Here is a 24,339-nt window from a genome sequence, read left to right as displayed (position 1 = left end):
GGACCGGGTGGAGGCTGGATGAGCCCTGCAGGTGCTGTGGTGAGGGGGATGGTGTCGATGCCTATTAGGAGGCATCGCTCGCCGGGGCTGGCCGCAAATGGGAGAAGCGAGCAGCCCCACTGATCCCTGGTTTGGGGGATGGTGCTTGGTCGGGCCCGGTGGCTGCGGACAGTGACAGCGCCGGTTGTGAACTTCTGAGGTGGGCCACCCCCATCGGCCCTGGGTGTATGGGGTGACGGCTAGTGAGCCCCCACTGCTGCGGGTGCGGATATTGTTGACACCTGGCGGGTGGCGTCGCTCGCCAACACAACGGACAGGACTGTGAACAGGTAATTAAAAAATAACAAAACTCTTTTCTTGCTCAACAAAGGTGAAGTTCACAAGATGGCAGAATATGTTTTGGTGACTATTAAATTCGATTTTAAAATATATTTTTAATTTTTAATTTTTTGCTTTATTGGTTTTTTTCAGTGATTTTCTGATATTAAGGAAAACATGCATTGGTTTTTTCCGTGTGCTACTGATAATTACTGTAAATATTTTTTTTATGGGTTTCTTCGTGTGCTCGTTATTTCTGTCAAGACTACTGCTCATGTTTTCCGATTGTCTCTGGTTATTTCTGAAAAATTGATCTCTGCACACAATTTTATTTTTACTTAATTTGTCATCCATTTTATTCAGTGTTATATTAAAATTGTGAATTTTCGTTACCAAATTATCACTAAAAATATTTTTATCAGATGGAATTCAAACAAACAACATCCATTACTCAGTCTAAATATCTGCTTTGAGACATCTGAGAAGCACTATCATGCAAGACAAACTTCCTTCTCCTTGATGTCTAGCGAAGCCTTCTTTCTCTTGCCATCATTAGTGATTATCCTGCATCCCACATAAAATAAATATATAATTTATACCTCAACACAACATGTGGCGAGATCTGTTGGCAAGAATCGGGACTACTTACAAGATCTTTTGCATGTAAATGAACTCTTGCAGCTGAATGGAGTCAAAGACAGTTAAGAGCCATGTATCCTCGTAGACTTGTAACTATGTAGTCTCGTAGCCTTGTAGACTTTTAGCCTCGTATCCAGTTGAAGCCTTGCAATCTTGTAGTCCTGTAGTCCCATAACTTCGTAGCCACCTAGTCTCGTAAGAATTTACAATTTTTTCTTGATATTCTAGCATAAAAATTATGGATTTTTAAGATGGTGGCCGTAACGAAAACTGCAATGATGTCATCATTTATAATGGCAAAAAGTTCTAGAAAACAAATTCACAAAGTTCTAAAAACAAAATAGCAGATATGGAATTTAAAATGGCAGCATCCAAGATGGATCCTGGATGGCCACCAGGGCCAAGGTCAAAGTTCTAGGTCAAAATTCAGAGATATAATGTAAAATGTTAAGGCCAAGGTCAAAGGTCTAGGTCTTCCAAGATGGCCGGCATCATTTCCCAATATAAGATGACAGTCGGCTCCCAGCTATTCAGCCTGAATCCAGTCCCCGGACCGGCCAATATTGTCACGCTGTAGAATTTTAAGTGAAAGATTATTGAACTTGATTTTGTGCAGCGGTGATTTTGAGCCCGCTTGAGTGCCTGATGCTTTCTTGCGGCACTCGGGTGTTGTTGTTTTTTTCTTCGCGGCGCGGTAGGTTGCGAACATTCTCGGTTGTTCTGGGAAGGGTGGCGTGATTGCAGCTCGATGCCTGGCCAGCTGAGAGCAGGTGGGTCACGACACCTCGGCCGGGAATTTTCGGGAACGTTGGCCGGCCTGGTTTGTTTTCGCTGCGTTGCTGTTCCTGCGCAGGCGCGCTCGCCTGTCGCGCTGGTGTCTGTGTCGCAGTCTGGCGGAAGGAATACCAGTCTGGCACGGGCGTGGAGAGGGAAGAGCGTCGTTTGGCCGCGTTTCGCATCCACGTAGATCTTTCTCAATGTGGGTGAGAATTAATAAATGTGCCACCCAGGGTGAGCTAGGGGTGGTTTCTTCTCCGTGAGGTGTTTGGGGACTGTCGGAGCCTCCCTGGCTGCTAGCGGCGTGCTGCCGTTCCAAGAAGGTGTTGTAAGTAATAGCGAATTCATAATTAATTTTTCATCTAGGGCTTCTGCTCGAACAAAACAAAGCATGCAGGTGTAATTTTAATCGTGTTAGGATGGCTTAACTTTCTGTTTCTTTCCAGGAGTGCAGACAGTTTGGTGTCCAGAAATGTTTAATTCCTTTCGTTAATTTAGCTGGCGGATGGTTCAAGGTGTTTGAAAACATTAATAATTTTTATTCTGAAAGTTAATAACTCATACGAAGAATAGGGTCAAATTATTGTTTATTTATTTCCAAGACATATTTGTTTATTTATTGTCAAAAGGGCAGTTTGACTTTTTTTTTGTTATTAATGTGTCAGCCATAGTTTTTATTAAATAAACCTTGACGCCAGCCGATAGTGCGCCTCTTAGTCGCACAGGCCGCGATGCCTCTCCGACGCCTCTCAAAGCCGTGTGCCACGAACACGCCCGCGCGTGCAACATGGTGCAACGAGTGTGAGTGCACCGAACGACCCGCAGCTAGCACCACTACCGGCCACCTCGGCGGAAGCACTCCGCCGGGTGTGGCAATGTGCTTCCGCCGGACTATAGCATTCAAGGGCACATGTTTTCTCTCACAGACATAAACTATGTAATGTATATTTCATCAAATGTTTGTATTTGTTAATTCAATTGTTCAACGTGCGAATAGGTCCTAAACTTGGCGGCGTCTGTTTCCCGCGCGCTGCGCTTCTGGCGCACAATTGGCAGGCCTGCTGTAGCGCTGTGCTACACGAGCGAGTCAGTATCCACCGGGAGCTCGAAGAGACTGGTCGTCTTCGCGCAACGTTGAGAGGCCACCTTCGCGCCAATTCCGCAACCGCATCTAGATCGTGAGTTACAACACCACTGGCCGTGCATCACCAAGCATCACCGCGCAGGTCTTAGCAGCAACGTCCGCCACGTACTGTTCGCTCAAAACTCCCCCCCCCCCTCTCCATTGTAAGCGGGGTCATCGCCGAACAGCCGTACACGCGCAGAGCTCTCTTACCCCGAACAGTCGCGGCCAGGGGATGGATAGCACCATGTAGAGGTTGATGTGTAATAAAAACCACACTTCACGTAGCGGAGTGTATCATTTGTAGTGTAAGGCGTCTTGGGTGGCCTAAACAGCCCAAGGATCACCTATACGGACATGTCCCTGCCTTCTGCCACTTGGCCGAACCCAAACCCCGAGACCCATTCCACAAAAACTTGATAGCTTTGACGGGGAGGCAGCCGGAACGGTGTCAAAATGGCGCCCAACTAGTGTTGCGACCAAATTTCGGACCAATTTTCCAAAAATTACTACATTAGAAACCGGAAAAATCTAGCAAAAATTCAGCTGCGGGAGACGCACATCGCAAATCGCCAGGAAAATGCGGGCGAGAACGGCATAACTCGCAAAGAAAAGAAAAAAAAAGGAACTTCGGGTGCGCGTCACTGGACGCGCTAGCGCGGGGTAACGGGACGCGCCAGCTAAACCAGGTCTAGCCACCCCCACCCCTCCAGCAACGCACTCCGAGCAGCCAAGCGCGCACCGAACCCCCCCCCCTCCCCATCAACTATAGAAAAGCAAGACCAATAGCAGCTTCGGCCGAGCGTCACCGCACGAGCCGAGCCGACATTAGCCGAAGCAAATCAGTCAGGCACACCGAGCGGCCACGTGAACGCCAGGGAACACGTGCACTGGGCCACCGGGTCGCATCACCGCTTCAACCCGGCACACGGGCCGGACAGCCGCGACCCGCGATCGCGATGCAAGCCATCACAGACATATCCATTGACATGGGAGATCTGTGCGACAAATCCTCCCGACCACGTACACCGGTCAACAACGCGGGCGCGTGGGCGATGTACACGTGTGGCACGGGCATAAAAACTGAACCAGGCGAAGGGAGGGGCGCAACGGGAGCACAGAAATGCAGCGCGAAATATGCCACAGGCAACCGTGCGAAGTTGCGTATTGTCACCATTGCGGCGCAATGAAACACCGCAGATGTACAGAAGCACGGGAATTTCTTAACTTCAGAGACGGTCTGTTCATGTGTTCTGCGTGGGAGAACTTAGCAACGAGACCCCCGCAGGTACAGGCGGTGAGCATCACAAATAATACCGGAACCATGACATTGCCGGAGTTCGCAGGACAAGCGCACGAGGATCCCGGCAAGTTCACGCGGACTTGTCGTGATAGTCTGACCCGGTTCGCACTGCCGCTCAACGAGTGGACTGAACGAGTCAGCGAGCGGTTTCGGGGGAGCGCTCTCGACTGGTGGGGAATGATTGGCGAATTTGAGATGGAGTGGGACGACTTCGTGGTCCGATTCGAAGGGCGCTTCGACGGCGCACACGCACACGCGCGCAGTGCCAGCGTACGCTATTCTGCCATCCCCAGGCCGCCAATGAGGACGTGAAGACGTTTATACGCAACAAAGTCCAGTTGCACAGGCGTCTGGTCCCAGGGGGCCTCATCGGCGCAGCTTTGGGTGTAGTCGTGGAGTTAATGGTCCCCGAGCTACGGCCGTTCCTGCGGAGCGCCACCGGACGGGGGTTAGAGGACTTCGTACAACTGGCAAAAGAGGTGGATCATGACCTGCGCAGCCTGTGCCGAAAGAGGAGCTCCCCGGCGCAGCGACGTGGGACGTACATCGCGGAACTGACGACACCTGAGGACGCGCTTGCAGTAGTTTCCTATGTACCGCAGGCACAGTCACAATGCCCACTCAGGCAAACAGAAGGGGCGCGGGAACGCGGCAACCCATCACCGAGCAGTCAGAACCAGGGCAACCAACGGACCCAGCGTGACGAGCGCAGAAGCGCGAGATCGGAAGGCCAACGAGACAGGGCACCGCGCTGCAAGTACTGCCGGACGGAAGAGTACCACTCGCATGACGTCTGCCCTACCAGGGCTGCATTATGGCAGACTCGCAGGACCGAGGAATCCACGGCGGGAAACGCCAACTAGGGGGTGATGCACCGGCTGGCTGCCGCCCCTTGACCCAGTTTCCAGCCCCAACTGAGGTACCAAGGCGCCCCGTCAGGATGGAGGGGAATGACCAGAACCACACGTCAGCGGCCGGCACCAGGTCGCCGGCGAGCTACACCAGCCACCGGGTGCCCCCGGCGACCCCGACAGCACCTGCGGTGCCTCCTGATGCACCGGCGTACCCCGTCAGGACGGACGGGGATGACCAGCGCCACCCGTCAGCGGCCCGCACCAGGTCGCCGGCGAGCTACACCAGCCACCGGGTGCCCCCGGCGACCCCGACAGCACCTGCGGTGCCTCCTGATGCACCGGCGTACCCCGTAAGGACGGACGGCGATGACCAGCGCCACCCGTCAGCGGCCCGCACCAGGTCGTCGGCGAGCTACACCAGCCACCGGGTGCCCCCGGCGACCCCGACAGCACCTGCGGTGCCCCCTGATGCACCGGCGTACCCCGTCAGGACGGACGGGGATGACCAGACCCACCCGTCAGCGGCCCGCACCAGGTCGCCGGAGAGCTTCACCAGCCACCGGGTGCCCCCGGCGACCCCGACAGCACCTGCGGTGCCTCGTGATGCACCGGTGTACCCCATCAGGACGGACGGGGATGACCAGTGCCACCCGTTAGCGGCCCGCACCAGGTCGCCGGCGAGCTACACCAGCCACCGGGTGCCCCCGGCGACCATGGCAGCACCTGCGGTGCCTCGTGATGCACCGGCGTACCCCGTCAGGACGGACAGGGATGACCAATGCCACCCATCAGTGGCCCGCACTAGGTCGCCGGCGAGCTACACCAGCCACCGGGTGCCCCCGGCGACCCCGACAGCACCTGCGGTGCCTCCTGATGCACCGGCGTACCCCGTCAGGACGGACGGGGGTGACCAGCGCCACCCGTCAGCGGCCCGCACCAGGTGGCCGGCGAGCTACACCAGCCACCGGGTGCCCCCGGCGACCATGGCAGAACCTGCGGTGCCTCGTGATGCACCGGCGTACCCTGTCAGGACGGACAGGGATGACCAATGCCACCCATCAGTGGCCCGCACTAGGTCGCCGGCGAGCTACACCAGCCACCGGGTGCCCCCGGCGACCATGGCAGAACCTGCGGTGCCTCGTGATGCACCGGCGTACCCCGTCAGGACAGACAGGGATGACCAATGCCACCCATCAGTGGCCCGCACTAGGTCGCCGGCGAGCTACACCAGCCACCGGGTGCCCCCGGCGACCCCGACAGCACCTGCGGTGCCTCCTGATGCACCGGCGTACCCCGTCAGCGGCCCGCACCAGGTTGTCGGCGAGCTACACCATCCACCACGTGCCTCTGACGACATCGGCAGCGCCCTTGGAGCAGTCGGGTGAGTCGCCCCACCTGGGACAGTTGGGACCTGAGGCTGGGTACCTACTAAGGATACCGGTGGCCATGAATGGGCAACCTGTGCATGCATTAGTGGACATGGCTGCCAGTCATTCCTACATGTCAGCTCAACTCATACCCGAGGGGGACCTGATCCCGGAGCGTGAGAATGTACAACTAGCCACCGAGGGGGCGAAGGCACTTACGGTCGGCCGCATCCAAATCACCCTTGCCATTAGAGATCACACCAGTCAAACCACCGCCCTCGTGATGGATGGGCTCAGGGACCAGTTGATTTTAGGGTTGCCATGGTTAGCCCAGGAGGATGCTACAGTAGAAGTGCGGGCGGGGAGGGTGCACGTCGGCAAGCAGGAGAGGCGTACCATATACGGTCTGGGTCGGCGGCTACCACCTCGGCGAGAGAACCCCATCACCCTAGATGAATTGCAAAATGGCGTACCACCCGAGCAGATAGACCTAATTAACCGGGTATTGGCACAACAACCGCAAGTGTTTGGTGCTACTTATATGCTACGACGCACCACGGTCGCTGAGCATGCCATTCCGACCAGGCCACATGAACCCCGGTTTGACAAACTGTTCGGGTTCGGGCCGAAGGAGAACGACGTCATCCAGACGCAGATCGCTGAGATGTTGCGCGATTGCGTCATTGAGCCAAGTGAGTCCCGTTACAATTGTTTGATTGTGATGGCCAGTAAGAAGGATGGCTCAATGCGCTTTTGTGTCAACTTCAAGCCAATTAATGCAGTCACCAAACCTGCCCCCCCTCCCCTCATCAACATCACGGATGCCTTGGCGGGGCTGGGCGATGCATGCATCTTTACCTCGCTCGACCTAAAATCAGGATATTGGCAGGTGCCGGTACGCCCGGGGGACCGGCACAAAACAGCTTTCACCGCGCCTGATGGGAGGCGTTTCCAGTTCTGCGCCATGCCGTTTGGGCTGATGGACGCCCCTGCGACCTTCCAGGCCATGATGGTCCGCGTCTTGGATGGCTACACTGGCGAGTTTGCTGCAGCGTACCTAGACGACGTGATCATCTGGTCGCGGTCGTGGTAGGACCACGCACGCCACCTAGGCCTGGTCCTTGAGCGGCTGGCCAGACATGGACTCACATGCGCCCCCCACAAATGCCACGTGGGTGCGCGAGAGATTGAGTACCTGGGGCATCTCGTGGATGCCGAAGGCTGTCGACCGCTGCCCAAACACCTGAACCTCATTGAATCCAAACCTGCACCCAGCACCCGTAAGCAGCTACAAAATCTCCTAGGTCTCTTGAACTGGCTAACTCCTAGGTCTCTTGAACTGGCTAACTCCTAGGTCTCTTGAACTGGCTAAGATCCTTTGTACCCCACTTTGCCAGCATAGTTGCCCCTATGACCGACCTATTGTCACCAAAGACCCGGTTTCGGTGGACAGAGGAGGCAGATCATGCACTGGCCACCGTCAAACACGAGTTCCGGGAGTGCCATCGACTCGCCCGCTTGCGGCCCGACTCCCCACTATACTTGCAGACAGATGCAAGCCAAGAGGGGATGGGGGCCGTCCTATACCAGGTAGGGGGAAACGAGGAACGCCGGGTAGTGGAGTACGCGAGCGCCAAGTTCGGCCAGCCCGAGCGGCGGTACCATGTGAATGAACAGGAGTGCATGGACGTCGTTTGGGCGATGCGGCGGTACCGACACCACCTGGAGGGCCGGCGTTTCACGTTGAGGACAGACAGTCAGTGTCTAAGCTGGCTGGATTCCGCCCATGGCCGCAAGTCGAAGTTCACACGGTGGGCACTCATGCTCCAGAGCTTCGACTTCGAGGTCGAGCATGTGAAGGGGCCGGACAACCAGCTCGCTGACGAGCTGTCACGTCACCCCGACCCTAGGTCCACTTTCCAGGACGACCACAGCTGGGAGGGGCTACTACCCCCACCAGGTACCCTACCTGTCGCCGCCGGGGAGGAGGCACCAGCGGTGTTGTGCGCCATGACCACGCCCCTGGACATTGCCCCAATCCAGGTGTTCGAGACCCTCACTGCCCTAGTGGCGGCCGTGCAGCATGCCCAGCAGACGGACGAGGCCACTCAGACCGAAGTGCAGGCGGGTGGGGGAACAGTCCACCCCTACCAACGGGTAGTAGACGGAGTGCTACAGACATGGGTGCCTGGCGACATGGAGGCATGGCGTCTCTACGTACCCGGGTGCGCAGGAGCTGGCGTTCTACATTTTCACCACGACCATGACTTGGCTGGCCACCCCGGGGCAGACCAGATGCAGACGGACATCTGCAAAACATTTCATTAGCCAGGCATCACCCGCGACGTTAGGGGTTATGTGCGACAGTGTCAGCGCTGCCAACAGCGGAAGGCGCGGTGGATGGACGGAGTGGAGCAACAGCGCCCCCGTCGACCCCGTGACCCGTTCCACACACTGGCACTCGACATCATGGGGCCATATCCCAGGACCACTCGGGGCAAAAGATTTTTAGTGGTCATCACGGACATCTTCACAAGGTGGGTTGAGGCCTTCCCAGTGTCCAATGTGCGAGCTGGGACCATAGCGGCTCTACTGGACCAGGAAATTTTCCCGCGCTATGGCTTCGCGAGGGTACTACTGACAGACAATGGGTGTCAATTCACTGGGAAGCGCTGGCGAGCTGACTGTCGTCGGTGGGGCCTAGACCACCACACCACTCCTGTCTATAACCCCCAGGCCAATCCGACCGAGCGTCGGAACCAAGAAGTAAAAGCACAGTTAATATTGCGCCTGGGGGACGACCATTCTAAGTGGGATGTACATATACCCAAGTTACTGTATTGTCTAAGGCGCCGTACGAATGCCGTCACAGGCCACAGCCTGGCTGAGCTGCTGTATGGACAGAACCTTGCCCTACCTGGGGAGTGCCGGATGGCAGCGGCCATCACGGACACTCTAATCCATCCGGAGATCGAGGAAGGGAGGGAACAGGCCAGGCAACAGCAAAACCAATTCCTATCGGAGCACACACCACAGACCAGTCACCCCCCAACGCCCCTACAACCTGGACAGTGGGTGTACGTGAGGCAGCACCATCTGTCATCGGTCGCTCGCAATTTCTGTGCGGGGCTGGCCCCCAAGTGGTCGGAGCCAAGGGAAGTGCTCTGGAAATCCGGACCCACGTCATACGCGGTCCGTACCCCCCGGGGACGGCCTGCAAAGGTCCACAGGGATGACCTGCGGTTGGTAGCACCTGGGGTAATGGAAGGCGTGTCACCAGGGCCCAACTCGAGGGTGCCTCAATCAGAGGGCCAGCAGGTAACGAACCAGCAGGTTCTGCCAAAGGGCACCGCCCCACCATCTGATGATAACACGGGACTTGAGCCGATACATATTGCCCCCCCCCCCCCCCCGAACTGGAAACTCCAACTGCCCGTACACTGAGCCCTCCGATCGACACCGCGGGTGGCTCCCATCAGGACTCCCCAATATGGCAACAGAATGACGAGGAGGAGACAGAGGAATGGGATGAGCCATCATGGATGCTGAACATGAGCTTGGTAGATGCCAACCCCCAGATGTCTGTCGACGAGTCAGGTGATGAGTCAGAAGGGGGGAGGAAGGAACTGACATTGGGGGTAGGTACCCATCACGCACGCGGCAGGCTCCAGTCCGGACGTGCTGTCTAGACGAACATGAGTCTGTGGATATCACGCCCCTGGACGAGCCCGGGAAATACATAATTGAGGATGTCACCCCCCCAGACGAGCCTGAGAGAGACCAAGATAGCCATGCCTACACCCTGGCCGAACCTGGGACATACATAATTGAGGATGTCACCCCCCCCCCCCCCCCACTTCCCCCGGACGAGCCTGAGAGAGACCAAGTTAGCCATGCCTACACCCTGGCCGAACCTGGGACATACATAATTGAGGATGTCACCCCCCCGGACGAGCCTGAGAAAGACCAGGTTAGCCAGGCCTACACCCTGGCCGAGCCCGGGAGATACATTATTGAGGATATCACTCCCCTGGACGAGACTGAGGACAATACCTCGGACAAGTTCTTGCCCCTGGAGGCGTGCCTACCGCCGAACATCACACCCGAGCAAGCAGCAGCCCCCTCCCCACCACTGCGGCCACAGAGGACCCGCAGGGCTCCGGTTCACCTTGCTGAGTACGAATGGACCAATCATCAGGGCCAGGCCAGGGACCCTACAGTGCAACCACAGTGCAACTCAATGGAGCTTATCCACATCAAAACATCACTGCCCCTACTGAGGGGGAACGAGCATAGTGAGGGAGGCACACAGTCATTTTCTTGTTTGAAGAGGGATGCTCCGAGCCTAGAATCTCGCCCCAGGCATAGTACACCACCCCAGTGCAGCGCTTCGAGTGCATCACTCCCGCGCGATCATTGTAAGGCGTCGGTGCACATAGCGGCCTCAGATAGAGGGGGGCATTTGACGCCAGCCGATAGTGCGCCTCTTAGTCGCACAGGCCGCGATGCCTCTCGGACACCTCTCAAAGCCGTGTGCCACGAACACGCCCGCGCGTGCAACATGGTGCAACGAGTGTGAGTGCACCGAACGACCCGCAGCTAGCACCACTACCGGCCACCTCGGCGGAAGCACTCCGCCGGGTGTGGCAATGTGCTTCCGCCGGACTATAGCATTCAAGGGCACATGTTTTCTCTCACAGACATAAACTATGTAATGTATATTTCATCAAATGTTTGTATTTGTTAATTCAATTGTTCAACGTGCGAATAGGTCCTAAACTTGGCGGCGTCTGTTTCCCGCGCGCTGCGCTTCTGGCGCGCAATTGGCAGGCCTGCTGTAGCGCTGTGCTACACGAGCGAGTCAGTATCCACCGGGAGCTCGAAGAGGCTGGTCGTCTTCGCGCAACGTTGAGAGGCCACCTTCGCGCCAATTCCGCAACCACATTTAGATCGTGAGTTACAACACCACTGGCCGTGCATCACCACGCATCACCGCGCAGGTCTAAGCAGCAACGTCCGCCACATACTGTTCGCTGAAAACTCCCCCCCCCCTCTCCATTGTAAGCGGGGTCATCGCCGAACAGCCGTACACGCGCAGAGCTCTCTAACCCCGAACAGTCGCGGCCAGGGGATGGATAGCACCATGTAGAGGTTGATGTGTAATAAAAACCACACTTCACATAGCGGAGTGTATCATTTGTAGTGTAAGGCGTCTTGGGTGGCCTAAACAGCCCAAGGATCACCTCTATGGACACGTCCCTGCCTCCCGCCACTTGGCCGAACCCAAACCCCGAGACCTATTCCGCAAAAACTTGATAGCTTTGACGGGGAGGCAGCCGGAACGGTGTCAACCTGAAACGATGTGAGATTAATAATACTTTTTTTTTCAGTCGACACACCCCACACCCTGCCTTAAGGAGGTTAGACTTCCTTGTAACAGCTCTACTGTTAAACCCCCCCCCCCCCCAAAATGTTTTGAAATCTTAAGATGTTATTTTATTATTTTACTAGCTGCCCGACCCAGCTTCGCATGGCTATACTAATGGAAAAAAATTAAGCCACATCTCCCATTTACAGTAATGGTAAATAAAAAAAATTCAGTGAAAATTTATTACAATGCTGTATATTGTACCGGAGAGAAAATGAATAGCACCGATGGTTTCCCGACTCGTGCACGTAACGTACAACTAATGTACCCGTACTTCGCTACGGCAGTCTACAGGCAGATCACTCTTGCGCCGCTCATTATACATGCCCAACCTTGTGGGTACGCCACTGCCGCGCGATGCCCGTTGCCATGGAGACGCAGAAGGCATGAACAATGCAAAATCCTGTTCTCATGCAGACAAAGTTACCACTGTTGCCTGTTTTTAACCACCCATGGGATATAATTTTCGGAAAATGTAATCCTGCGTAACATAAGGAACATTACTGTGAAGTTTCAAGTCTGTAAAATATATATACTTGAAAAAAAGGGCAATAAAACAAATGAAACATAGAGAGAGGAAAAAAAAACAATAGTTTAGGTTTGCGATTTAAAGTGATAAAAATATTTTAATACTAATTGAACTCTTATGAGGGTACTGATTGCTTCGTTGTTAATATCACACTGGTGTTTTTTACTTGAATGAGAAAATTAAGAATGATAAGGCATCTAGTGCGTGGCAACAATGTTAAAAGGCAATAGGAAATAAACTTCTAGCGCCTGCGTCATTGTCAACACACACTTCGTACGTGTACTGCATGTTGTATCTAACCCCCTCCAACGCATTTGATTCTAAATTGGACTTTTAGTAAGGATCCCTAATCTTATTGATAATATAATATAGCCTATAGCCTTCCTCGATAAATGTACTATCCAACACTGAAAGAATATTTCAAATCGGACCAGTGGTTCCTGAGATTAGCGCGTTCAAACAAACAAACAAACTCTTCAGCTTTATAATATTAGTTATAGATTTTGAGTGACGTTTTGCAGATCTTGGTGGAGGCCTTTGGATGTAATATATACTACCTATATATAGTTTCGATTTTTTTTCAATTTCCCATATTTTGATTTATAATGGTGTAAAAAGTGCATAAGTTTTGTTTCCTCATAAAAAAACTAATATTTTTTTGGAAATAAAACTAGATGTAACAAAATAAGCCTGACTAACTCAAATAATTAATAAAATATTGTCCTTTCACTAATTAAGATATTAAACTCTAAAGGCAGTTAAACTGGGCACGATTTTTTTTATTGTGTGTGGAATTAGTTCAGTTGTCTCAAAAATGTGTTATGTTGACTCAAACAAATCTTTCACTCAAATTGTATTAATTAATTTTGATGTTTATCGTGAAGTTACCCATGCAGAATATTAAACAATTTGGTTACCGAAGGATACTTCATGGAAGAAAAGCTCATATTAGCACTACTTTCCGTAAGTTTTCCATTTTATACTTAAAGGATTTCCCCCATTGGCATTTTTTTGTTTTATGTAAATCTTGCTGGAAGACTTAGTTAAGGTTTGCCTACAAACATGCTTTATCATGATGGACTGAATTTTTAATTTAATTATGACAGAATAACTTGTTTGTTCAAGCATATAATAATCTTTAATCAGGCTATCAAGTTTATTATCAACCCTATTTCAAATTTAATGTAAGCTTGACTAGAAATAACAGGGCCACAGCCAGGATTTTTTTGGAGGGGTCCATATACATATTTTATTATTTTATGAGTAAGTTATCTTTATAATGAAATTTTAAAATGAAATTATTGTCACACTGAAATAGTAGTCTTGAACGTTTACACATATAAATTTAGGAAATAATTTTTCTTGAGAAAATAAAACAAATTTTTGATATGTTGATTTGTGTTTAATTGTTTCCAATACTTTGTTCTTAGTAATATATTTAATTTTGTTAAAACAAGTCATAAATACTTACAAATGTTACCAAATACACTAAACACAATTCATGTTTGTGTGAAATACACGCTTACAGTAATAATTAGACCGGCATTTAATATAGACTACTTTCAAACACAATTCAAGCCAATTCTGTGCGCGAAGCCATGTCGGGCAGTAATGGGGTTGAAATAAATTATTTTAGCCCACTAAATATTTTAATGATTCCTAAATTTTTCTCTGTGTAAACGTATTTAGCTATAATTTTGTTAGGTATGCTGTCTTTGCTTGTGTTCTAAACCCGGAGATGTATGGACCTATTTTCTAGCTACGTGCCTGGGAATATCGAACTTACAGAAAAGCATGTTGCAGAATGCGTTCGTCAAGGTGCTCGTGAGAAAACGTGTAAACTTGAATTGAAGTCTGCTGCCGCGGCAGGGCAGGGACAGTACCTCGCCCTTGTCCAGTGGCAGTTGCGGTGATACGGCGAGGAAGGAGCGCGCGCCATGGAGGTCCAGTCACCCCGCGGAGCTCATGAACACGTCGAAGAGCCTCCTGGCCTGCCCGGGCTCCGCGAGGTAGAGACACGGATCCAGCACCTCCACCTCCATGAGGCAGGGCCGTCCATCGTCGCCTCGCACCGCGTCCACCCGCGCGAACGGCAGGGGCCTGGCGAACGGCAGCGCCGCCAGCGCCCGGGCGCAGAACTCGGCGACGTCTGCAGGGACGTCCCTGGAGTGCACCGGGCGGAAGCCGCCGCCGTGCCGGCGCTGCACGCGGAATCCCCCCGCGCCGGGCCTCTTCAGCACGGCGTGGCTCAGCTGGCCGCCGAGGAACACCAGCGACCACTCCCCCTCCAGGAGGATGCTCCTGAGGAACGCCTGCACCATGGTCCCGTCCCTCCCGGAGGAAGCTTCCAGTTGCTTCTGGAGCCTGGCGCGGGCCCACCCCGGGAGCTGGCCCCCCTCCAGGCGGCACCTCCACGCCGTCTGCCCGCTCTCGTCGACCACGTCCTTCACCACCACCTCGCCCGACTCGCCGAACACCTCCCCCGGGTGCCAGCCCACGAGGTCCCGGACCCCGCGCAGCCAGACAGTCTCCGGCAGCTCGACGCCCCTGGCCCGCAGCTCCCGCAGGTAGGTCTTGGAGGAGTTCCAGCGCAGCGCCTCCGGCGGGTTGAACATCCTCCGGGACAGGCCCTCGGCGGTGAAGAGACCTTCCAGCAGGTCGAGCCACCGCAGGAAGTCCGCGAGCACCGGCGCGTAGCTGACGGTCGACGTGACGAGGAAGTGCGTGAACGAGGCCCAGTCGACTAGCGGGTCGTCCCAGGCCACCGTCTGGACGCGCGCGACCCGGGGCGAGCGCCCGAGCAGGTCCAGGAACAAGGTCAGGTCGCCCAGGTAGGGCTCGGGTCTCAGGGTCGAGGAGTGTCTAACCACCGCCACCTCCATCTTCCTTCCCTGGCCGCTTGCAACAGCGCCGCTCTCGGCGACCAGACCTGGTGGTGACACGGCCGAGATAAGATATCGTCTGGTGCAACATGTCTGCGCAACCTGATAAGCACTTGCATGTCACACGAACGAGGATTCGCAACAGGGGTCCGTCTGTGCAGACTTGGCGGAGATTCTGAAATTAACACGCAAGATAGAATTTCCTATGTTATACCTTTTCTATGTTAAGTTGCTCTAACTTGTGATAAATCTAAGCTGCGTGTTTTTTAAGTCATGACTAGAGACCTGAAAAATTCGCGGGTTCATTTCGTGTTATGCTAAAATTCAAATAGTTATTCGTCAGTGCTGCTTCTGTCGTTGTTTCACTGTTAATCTGGAGTACTGAGGGCCAATTAGAGACCCTCACTCATAGAAGTGTCGAATCACAGGCCACCCAGTCGAGACGACTCGCAAGTCAGCAGCCAATGAACAGTTGGCATTTGCCCGAGTGTGTAGAGGATATTGGAGTCTATCCTGGAGGGCATTTAACCCGCGAATTTTTCGGGTCTCTAGTCATGACATTTGTAAGTGGTGTTTTTTTAAAGTAATGTTGGTTCTAAGTTAGGACCATTATAAAATATGTTTTTCTAAGTTATAATTGTTGTAACTCATGACAGTTATAAGTTGTGGAATTTTCAAGAATTCTAAGTTATGACTGTTTTAAGTTGTGACTTTCTAAGTTATGTGGTGATCCCGGCTGTGGGATATTACCCTGCCAGTCAGCCAAGAGAGCGAAGGAATTAGGGTCGAATGTTTTGTATGCATCGAAGCCATTGAAAACTGATGACGAGTAAAACAATGTGGATATTGAATGAATGAGGTACGTGAAGATAAATGAATCTAAAGTTCCCCAAAAAAATGCCCAAGAGCTAAAATCAATGTTTACTGGCAATTCCCCTGTAGCGTTTCCTTTTGTAAGCGTTTTGGGGCAGGGAGATCACAGGTGAATTTTCCCCGTGCAATACAGGTGCTTTCTACTATGTAACTTCTATTTTTTCTTGTCTTCTGTAACAATTTTTTTAATGCTTGACAATAGATTATTATTTTTTACATTTTCAGTGTAATCCATCTGGAGTCTTCATTGTATCTTAGTTTCTGGGTGAGGAATGCTCTTTGGAAGTTAAATGTCTGGTGGAAATTTAAAATAATGTTTTGGGGTTTTCTTGTTTCGGTTTTTTCTTCTTCTTCTGGAGTTAGGAAAATAATATGTAACAAAAAATAATTTTAGACCTTGAGATGCAGATCCCTTTTTCACTTTAATTTTTTCCTTCGAAGTGGAAATTGCAAAGCTAAAGCAAGTTGTGGCTCTCCGAAGACTCAATACATTATACTGAACACCTTCAGAGTTACAATTTACATGTTTTGTTTTTACACGCTGCTTTCTGTACTTATTTCTCACACACTAATAACTAAGAACCATCTGAAAAGAAAGTAACAAGTTATTTTAGATGAATTCAATAGCCCAATTTGCACTGAGCGTAATAGTCCCGAACCTACATGAATCGTTAATAATTACAATTAAATTAAATTTTCTCAACAAAATTTTTTTTCCCATATATGCGATGTAGCTGGAAAATAGCTCTACCATTTACTTGTCCTAGAATTGTTACCTTAAGGGCCCCGCTAATCTATACATACGTACGGTGTGCAAGCTTCAAAAAAAACAACGTGATTTCAAAAAACTACTCAAGATATCCGAGTAGGGTCTGTTTAAGAAAAGCATTTAAGAATTCGCACAAGTTCGATAATTAGTTTTGTTTCCCTATTGAGTTCTTAAACTGTGTTTTTAGAAGAGTTAATATTACTAAAAAGAAGTGTTTTAGGAGTGATTTTAGGCATAAAACAACAAGCACAGATTTTTGAAAGAACTTCAGGGAGACTTGTATTACACCTTTATTTTCATTTCTCAGCTATATAATGTTTCGGTCCCACTCAAATTCCATAGTAGTCCTATGCACGACGAGAAGACTATGCGCCAGTATACAGCCTTGCGCATAGAGGCTACACCGCGCTAGAAATACCACAGAGTGCGGCGCTTGTCATCCCGCCTCACTAACACCATTGAACATACATCATGTACATTATATGTACATATTATATATTCAGTGCTAACATACATACAGCCCTGACTAGGCGTGTTCGTTATCTCAGGGAAACTCCGTTGTCAACAACAATGCATCTAGTATTTACACTCCCGGCTGCTGTTCACAGAACTATTAATCTAGCCCCTCGTGTGGGATGGCATTACTCTCAAGAAACTAGACGAAGATAACTTGATGTAAGCTTTTGGACATACGCCATTGCTAAGCACATGTTTGTCTGTAGAAGAAAACTACAAAAAAAAATGACAAAAATACAAATTAAGCAAAAAATTGCTGTTGTCAGGATATAAACACCACACAATACGCCACAATAGGAATATGGTCAACAAACAAAGAAAAACAAAGAAAAATGGACTAACAGAACGAAAAAAAAATTCACAAATAATGACAGCACAAAAATACCGAACCCAAAAAATTCAGCGCAACAGTTGAAACGAGACAAAAACACAGCAAAACGAAAAGACGAAACAAACACAATAGTTTTCCAAAAAACAGAAGAGAACGAAAAAACCCCCACAAATGATGACAGCACACAAATATTGAACTCAAAAAAATTCAGCACAACAGTTAAAACGAGACAAAAATACGACAAAACGAAAAGACGAAAGAAACACAACCGTTTTCTAAAACAGAAACAAGCGACGTTTCGGGAACTGCTATCTTCTCCCGTCCTCAGGCAGAGACGCACATGGTACGAAAACACAGGTGCGACAGTCGGTATTTTTGCGACAGTCGCACCTGTGTTTTCGTCCAAAAGCTTACATCAAGTCATGCACTCCCATTGCACAAAACTTTCAAAGATAATAGGCGAAGATAAGCAAACGAGAAAATGTTTCCCGTAACCATTACGGTTGACTTTCACGTGGACTTTCTTAGAATAAGTGCAATAGCCCCATGAACGAATAGCCCTTCTCTACCCTATTCATATTTTATTAAACTTTGAAATGTTAAAATGTCCAACAGACTGGCTCATACGACAGAAATATGTATGTAAAAACAAAATATTATTAAATAATAAACATAAGGATTTTTTAGTTTCTAAAATTTCTTAATTTTTTAACAATAAAAAAAGCTTAAATGTTATCATAACTAAAATCGTGACTGATCCTTTCGTACAATTACAATCGAGTTATTCTTAAAAACAATCGTTTCTGATAGTATATGTAAACGGTTACGATTCTACGTAAATAATTATTGGGTAAATTATCAATTTTCAGGACTTCACACTAAAACGATAACTAAGCTGCAATAATATATCTTAACGTAAACGTTCTGTAATAGACATATGGCAGTTATTCAACCCAAAAAAAATATTCAAAAAACATGTTTAAAAATAAGTTGTCGAGTCCATATTTGGAACATTTTATTTTAATTCAGTTAATGTCTCAAAACAAAGGTGAGTTTTCTTTCTAACTATAACAACGTAACACTCACAAATTTTTTTTTTCTGAAGTATTAGTGGGATTCATGATAGCATAAGTCCAAAGTTTTAATTGGACCAGAAAAACGTTAAGTTCAATAACAATGTTGTACACCTATATGGCTGTTCAAAAAATTCTGGGTAGGCTGTATTTTGGGCTGCAGCCTCCAGGGGCAATGTCATGTATGAAATAAATAAAATAATTTAACAAAATTTGTTTTCCTTGGTTTTTGACTTGAATTCGATGGACTTCTTACGTGAATGTCAGGCGGCTACGCCATACAAATTTCAACAACTAAAATAATTATTTATTAGTAGGGGCAGGTATTTTTCGCGAATAAAGCTGAACGCCTACTAGACTGCAACAATTATACGCGCACCAGCGGTTTCTCCCTTGTGATTGGCGACCGTCTGCGAGAGAAGTAGTTGCCTTGTTTTGGCTGAGCCACTCAGGACGCATTTGCTTCCGCGACGAATTACTGTGATTGGTGTTTTAACAATCGTCATGTACCTGGGAATAAACTCTCCCAGTCACGAAACACAGATAACGCTACAGTGTTTTGACTTTCAGCTGGTGTCGGAATCTTTTCGCGAAATATGCATGGCCCTGTTTATTAGTTTTTATTGAGGCTATTCTTGGACGAAATACATAAGTAAGGTTTCAGGTGAAAATTATATATTCATATATCTTTATATATAATTATGAAAAAGATTATATGGCAAACTGCGATTAAACTTAAATAAAACCGAGAAGCATGTACATTTAACATACAGCACTGAAATGCAAATAATTACACTGCAAAACATACAAGTGAAAATACATTCAATAAATTTTATTTATTAGAATGATTTTTTTACCAGAATTATTGGAATAGATCTAATGTGGAAGATAAAAGTATTTATATAAATATATTTTTAATTTACTTACTCATTTTTTAAATATATTTATGATAACACAATTTTAAAACACAATGATCATTAATTTTGTGTATGTTAATTTATTACTTCTACACTTGCTTATTACAAATCTTTTTATATTTAAAATGTGGAAAACGAAATACATTTTTTTTTAATACAGAGAAAGTTTTTTTATCAAATTTGTATAATAATACAGTATCTTCATATATATTATAAATAAACACAATTCTTTTAAGTCATGTTTTCAAAAATAAAATTCGAATGAAAACAAAACCCATACATAGAGACCTGAAAAATTCGCGGGTTCATTTCGTGTTATGCTAAAATTCAAATAATTATACCTTAATGCTGCTTCTGCCATTGGTTCACTGTTAATCTGGAGGACTGAGGGCCAATTAGAGACCCTCACTCATAGAAGTGTCGAATCACAGGCCACCCAGTCGAGACGACTCACAAATCAGCAGCCAATGAACAGTTGGCATTTACCCGAGTGTGCAAAGGATTGTGGAGTCTATCCTGGAGGTCATTGAAACCGCGAATTTTTCCGGTCTCTACCCATACATTATCATCTCTATAGTGTCTCACGCTTATATTGAAGAACAGAGTAAGTGACGAACACTGATGCCAGATTGATACAACTCGGATTTTTAACATTAAAGTCATATTTTGTATACCATCTTTAATAATAATAATAATAATAATAATAAGTGTGGGTATTTTAAACATTACTATTTGTTGATTTTTAAGGCCATAAATTGTTACAGCTATATTCTATCTGACAAAAAAGTACTTCAATACTTAACACCGATTATTTGCCAGAGTCGATCCCTATTAATAACAAGAAAATTCCATAAAATAATGTGCTATGCCGAAAACAGAACGAAAAGTTTTAATATTAGTTGATATAAAAAAATTGTTGACAGCAGCAGTTGAAAAAAGATGGTGACTTTCAATTGAGAATCCTTAGAAACAATATAATAATATTATCAAATCATATTTTTGATGAAATTCAACACAAAAATTTATTTACAAAATTCTCATTTGAAATTTAATTTTCCAAAATACAATTCATCAAATATATATTTTTAAAAAAATATTTTTACTAAAACGTTGTTTGTGAAACGTGTTCGCTCTATGGTGTATATCTGGCAACAGAGCACCACCAAACAAGAACAACGATGATTTCGGAAATCGTGCGCTGGAAAGAGAATTCACACTGCAGACTAAGTATGACACACGCTATAGTCATGAACCCCCGGAGTTTTCTACCAACTACATGAAAAGGTATTGGAAGCGGAAGATTTACATCGCGAAAGGCAACTGTACATCTATTTGTTCCTTTGAGCTCAATGACGAGTATCTTGCAACAAAAGCAGCGAATACCTCCACTTTTCGTACGCATTCCCGTTTAAGAGTCAAAGGATTTCCGATTTCCCCCGTTTGCATATTTTTTGACGTGATAACGTCTAATAAATCGATGAACGCCGGATGCACGTACGAAAAAGTGTCCCGTTACGCACATTGTTCCGTTACGCTGCTTCCCGTTACGCTCATTGTTCCGTTACGCTGTGTTCCGTTACGCTGTCGGCGAGTGCAGTAATAATAGGTTATGTTACAATTGACTAAAAAATTATGGTGATTCATATAATTGATAGATGTTTGATTACAGTTTATTTATATGAAAACTTGTTAATAATTATATTTAAACTTTATAGCTAAAGGCCAGTTTTTAAAATTAATTACAAGTCATCTGCACGTGAACTGTTTCGTCGACTGTTTATAAAGTGAAGTGAAAAGTTAATGTGGTTTTCATTGCTTATTACAATAACAATTTCGGCAATAAAGTTTAATTATTCTTGCATTTTAAAAATCTGATTACTAGTATAATTTCAAGTATTTATTCTTTTATTATTAAAATAAAATGATTAAATTTTATTCATAAAAGTAAGCAATCATTTCATCAATGTTTTGTTATGACGTTTTCACGTTAAACTATCGTCCGTAAACCGACTTTACAGACAACCAATTTTTTTTTCTTGCGGAAATTTTGCTGGAAGACTTGAATAAAGGTTTGCCCACAAACTTGCTGCATCAAGCTTCACTTTAATTGTTACTAATGACACGATCGCTTGCCCAGTGGCGGATTTAGAAGGGGGCACGCTCTCCCCTCCCCCACAAGGGTAAAATATGCACTGGATATTACAACTTCTGAAGTATAATACAGGTATTATACTAGGTCCAGACTACCAGTTCCCAGAAGTCAGTCCTGGGCCCACCCCAGCGTTTACCTCTCCAACCTTGTAATAAATAAGCTTGAATAAAGGCGAGCCCAATCGATAGCTAGTTAACAGTCTATACCAACGTTAATGTATGCGTGACGGTTAGAAATAGCGATAAACTGCAAGCATGTCGAAGCAAGGCTCCATTCTGTAAGGTGCTCGTGTGAAGACAATACTACAAAAAAATACTTGTGGTGAGCCTAATTTAAAACTTTGCCTCAAAATTGATCGGTATCCATTTACGAAGGTTCTGGTGAAGCAAGAAAAAAAAATCTAATATAAAATGAGTACTTTATTAATTTTAAGTGTAAAATTCGTGAGAGATAGACCTATCATGCTCGTTCTAAACGATAGAGATAATAATTTTACGCTGACATAAAAAAAACTTATAATTAGAGTCACGGAAATTTCGCGCATTCATTTAGTCGCAAGTTAGATTGCAAACCTTCACACTCTCGCACTGTGTTCATGATTGGCCCGCAGTTACTTGGACACGCCCCTCTATGACCGTGAGCCAACGACACCCAGCTAGGAGAGAAGTAGGCGAATCGGGTAGTGCCAGTTAACGAGGATAAACATGCTCTCGCTAAGAAATCAACCAATGGGAAAGCAAACATGGGTTGAACACACCTACTACCTTAAATTCTACTCTGAAGCCAGACGAATCTGCGAAATTTCCGGGTCTCTACTGATAATCAATTTTTTTTTAGCTAGATCTTTTTTTTAATGCAGGCCCTAAAATTGTCAATTTCCCAGGACTCCACAGGACACTGGCAGCTGCAGTCAGAGATGTTGGGGCCCCATTCCCATTACCTGATTTCGTTAATTCATGTTTATTTAGAAAAATTTTCTTCGTTCTCTCTGTGTGCCATATTACCCCTTACAATATACTTAAGAGTCTAGGTTTAAATTGCCAATGAAAATGTACGTTATTGCATGTACTGAATTAGCTAGGGGCAGGCATTTTTCGCGAATAAAGCTGAACGCCTATTAGACTGCAACAAGGTATACGCGCACCAGCGGTTTCTTCCTTGTGATTGGCGGCCGTCTGCGAGAGAAGTAGTTGCCTTGTTTGGCCGAGCCACTCAGGACGCATTTTCTTCCGCGACGAATTACTGTGATCGGTGTTTTTTTTAACAATCGTCGTGCACCTGGGAAGAAACTCACCCAATCACGAAACACAGATGACGCTACAGTGTTTTGACTTTCAGCTGGTGTCGGAATCTTTTCGCGAAATATGCATGGCCCTACGAACAGAGACCGGAAAATTTCGCGGATTCATTCGGCGATAGGCTAGAATTCAAACACACGTAACTCTTAGATGATTTTGCTATTGGCTCACTGTTCATCTGGGCGCATCTCAACCAGTTACGAACCCTCAACCAAAGAAGGATCGAATCACAGACGAACCAGCCGAGACGACTCACAAGTCGGCAGCCAATGAACTTGCGTTATTTGCCCGAGTGTACAGGGGAATGTGCAGTCTATCCGGAAGGCCACAGAAACCGCGTATTTTTCCGGTCTCTCTCTACCTATGAATAGAGACCGGAAAAATTCGCGAATTTATTTCGCGATAGGCTAAAATACAGTGCTGCCTCTGCTATTGGTTCACAACTCATCTGGATGACTCAGGGCCAATGAGAAACACCCATCCAAAGCTTTATCGAATCACAGGCTGCTACGTTGGGACACCTTCGCAAGAAAGCAGCCAATGAGTGGGTGACATTTGACCGAGAGTACGTATAACTAGGGACTGGAAAAATTCGTGGTTTCGATGACCTCTAGGATAGACCCAATGATCCTCTGTGTACTCAGAAAAACTACACCAGCTCATTGGCTACTGACTCGCGACACCCGCTAACTGGGATACTTGTGATTCGGCACTTCTTACGTTGAGGGTCATTCATTGGCTCACAGTCCTTCAGGAAAACTGTGATCCAATCACTGAAGCGGCAATAAGTTACACGCACTTGGATTCTAGCCTATCGCGAAATGAAACCGCGAATTTTTCCAGTCCCTACCTGTGAATTACACACGACCTTTTTTTTGGGACTTGTTTTTACTTGATGAATGTGCAGCGGAAGGTCGTGGGCGGAGTTGAGACGCGTGTTTCCCCGTCACGTGTCCCTCATCTGTGCGAACCAGGCCGGGTCCCCTCGTGCCACGGACTCCGGCCGACCGCCCCGGTGGCTGTACATGAACTCTGACACGCAGCGACCCGACACCCCGTTCACGCGGCACTTCATGAACCTCTCGAAGATGCGCGCTTCCCAGCGCCGGCCGTAGAACTCCGCGGCCTGGAGTCCTCCTTGCAGCTGCGCCGTGTACACGGTCGGTCCTGGAAGCAGCCGGCACAAAGCA

The 24,339-nt window shown here is 47.9% G+C and overlaps 1 protein-coding gene across 3 annotated transcripts in view; it reads right to left on the bottom strand.

Moving 5' to 3' along the window:
• Positions 1-229: 229 nt before the first annotated feature.
• The window catches only part of LOC134540767 (uncharacterized), a 119,606-nt gene continuing 95,496 nt past the window's right edge, over positions 230-24,339 (bottom strand). For 2 of the 3 annotated variants that reach the window (XR_010076500.1, XR_010076501.1), the window contains 2 exons: positions 14,222-15,267; positions 230-319 (listed from right to left, as the gene is read on the bottom strand). Coding sequence is in view for 1 of the 3 variants with exons in the window: in XM_063383680.1 (XP_063239750.1) it covers positions 14,288-15,267 (980 nt within the window). In the remaining 2 variants the exon portion in view is untranslated. Of the gene's footprint in view, positions 320-13,752; positions 15,268-24,339 lie in introns of those variants that run through there. The other variant, XM_063383680.1, reaches the window with a different exon arrangement.

This window comes from Bacillus rossius, chromosome 17 (assembly GCF_032445375.1).
Source record: "Bacillus rossius redtenbacheri isolate Brsri chromosome 17, Brsri_v3, whole genome shotgun sequence".
In the NCBI taxonomy this organism is placed as follows: Eukaryota; Metazoa; Arthropoda; class Insecta; order Phasmatodea; family Bacillidae; genus Bacillus; species Bacillus rossius.
Note: the sequence above shows the minus strand (reverse complement) of the source record. Positions and strands in the feature narration are given on the sequence as shown.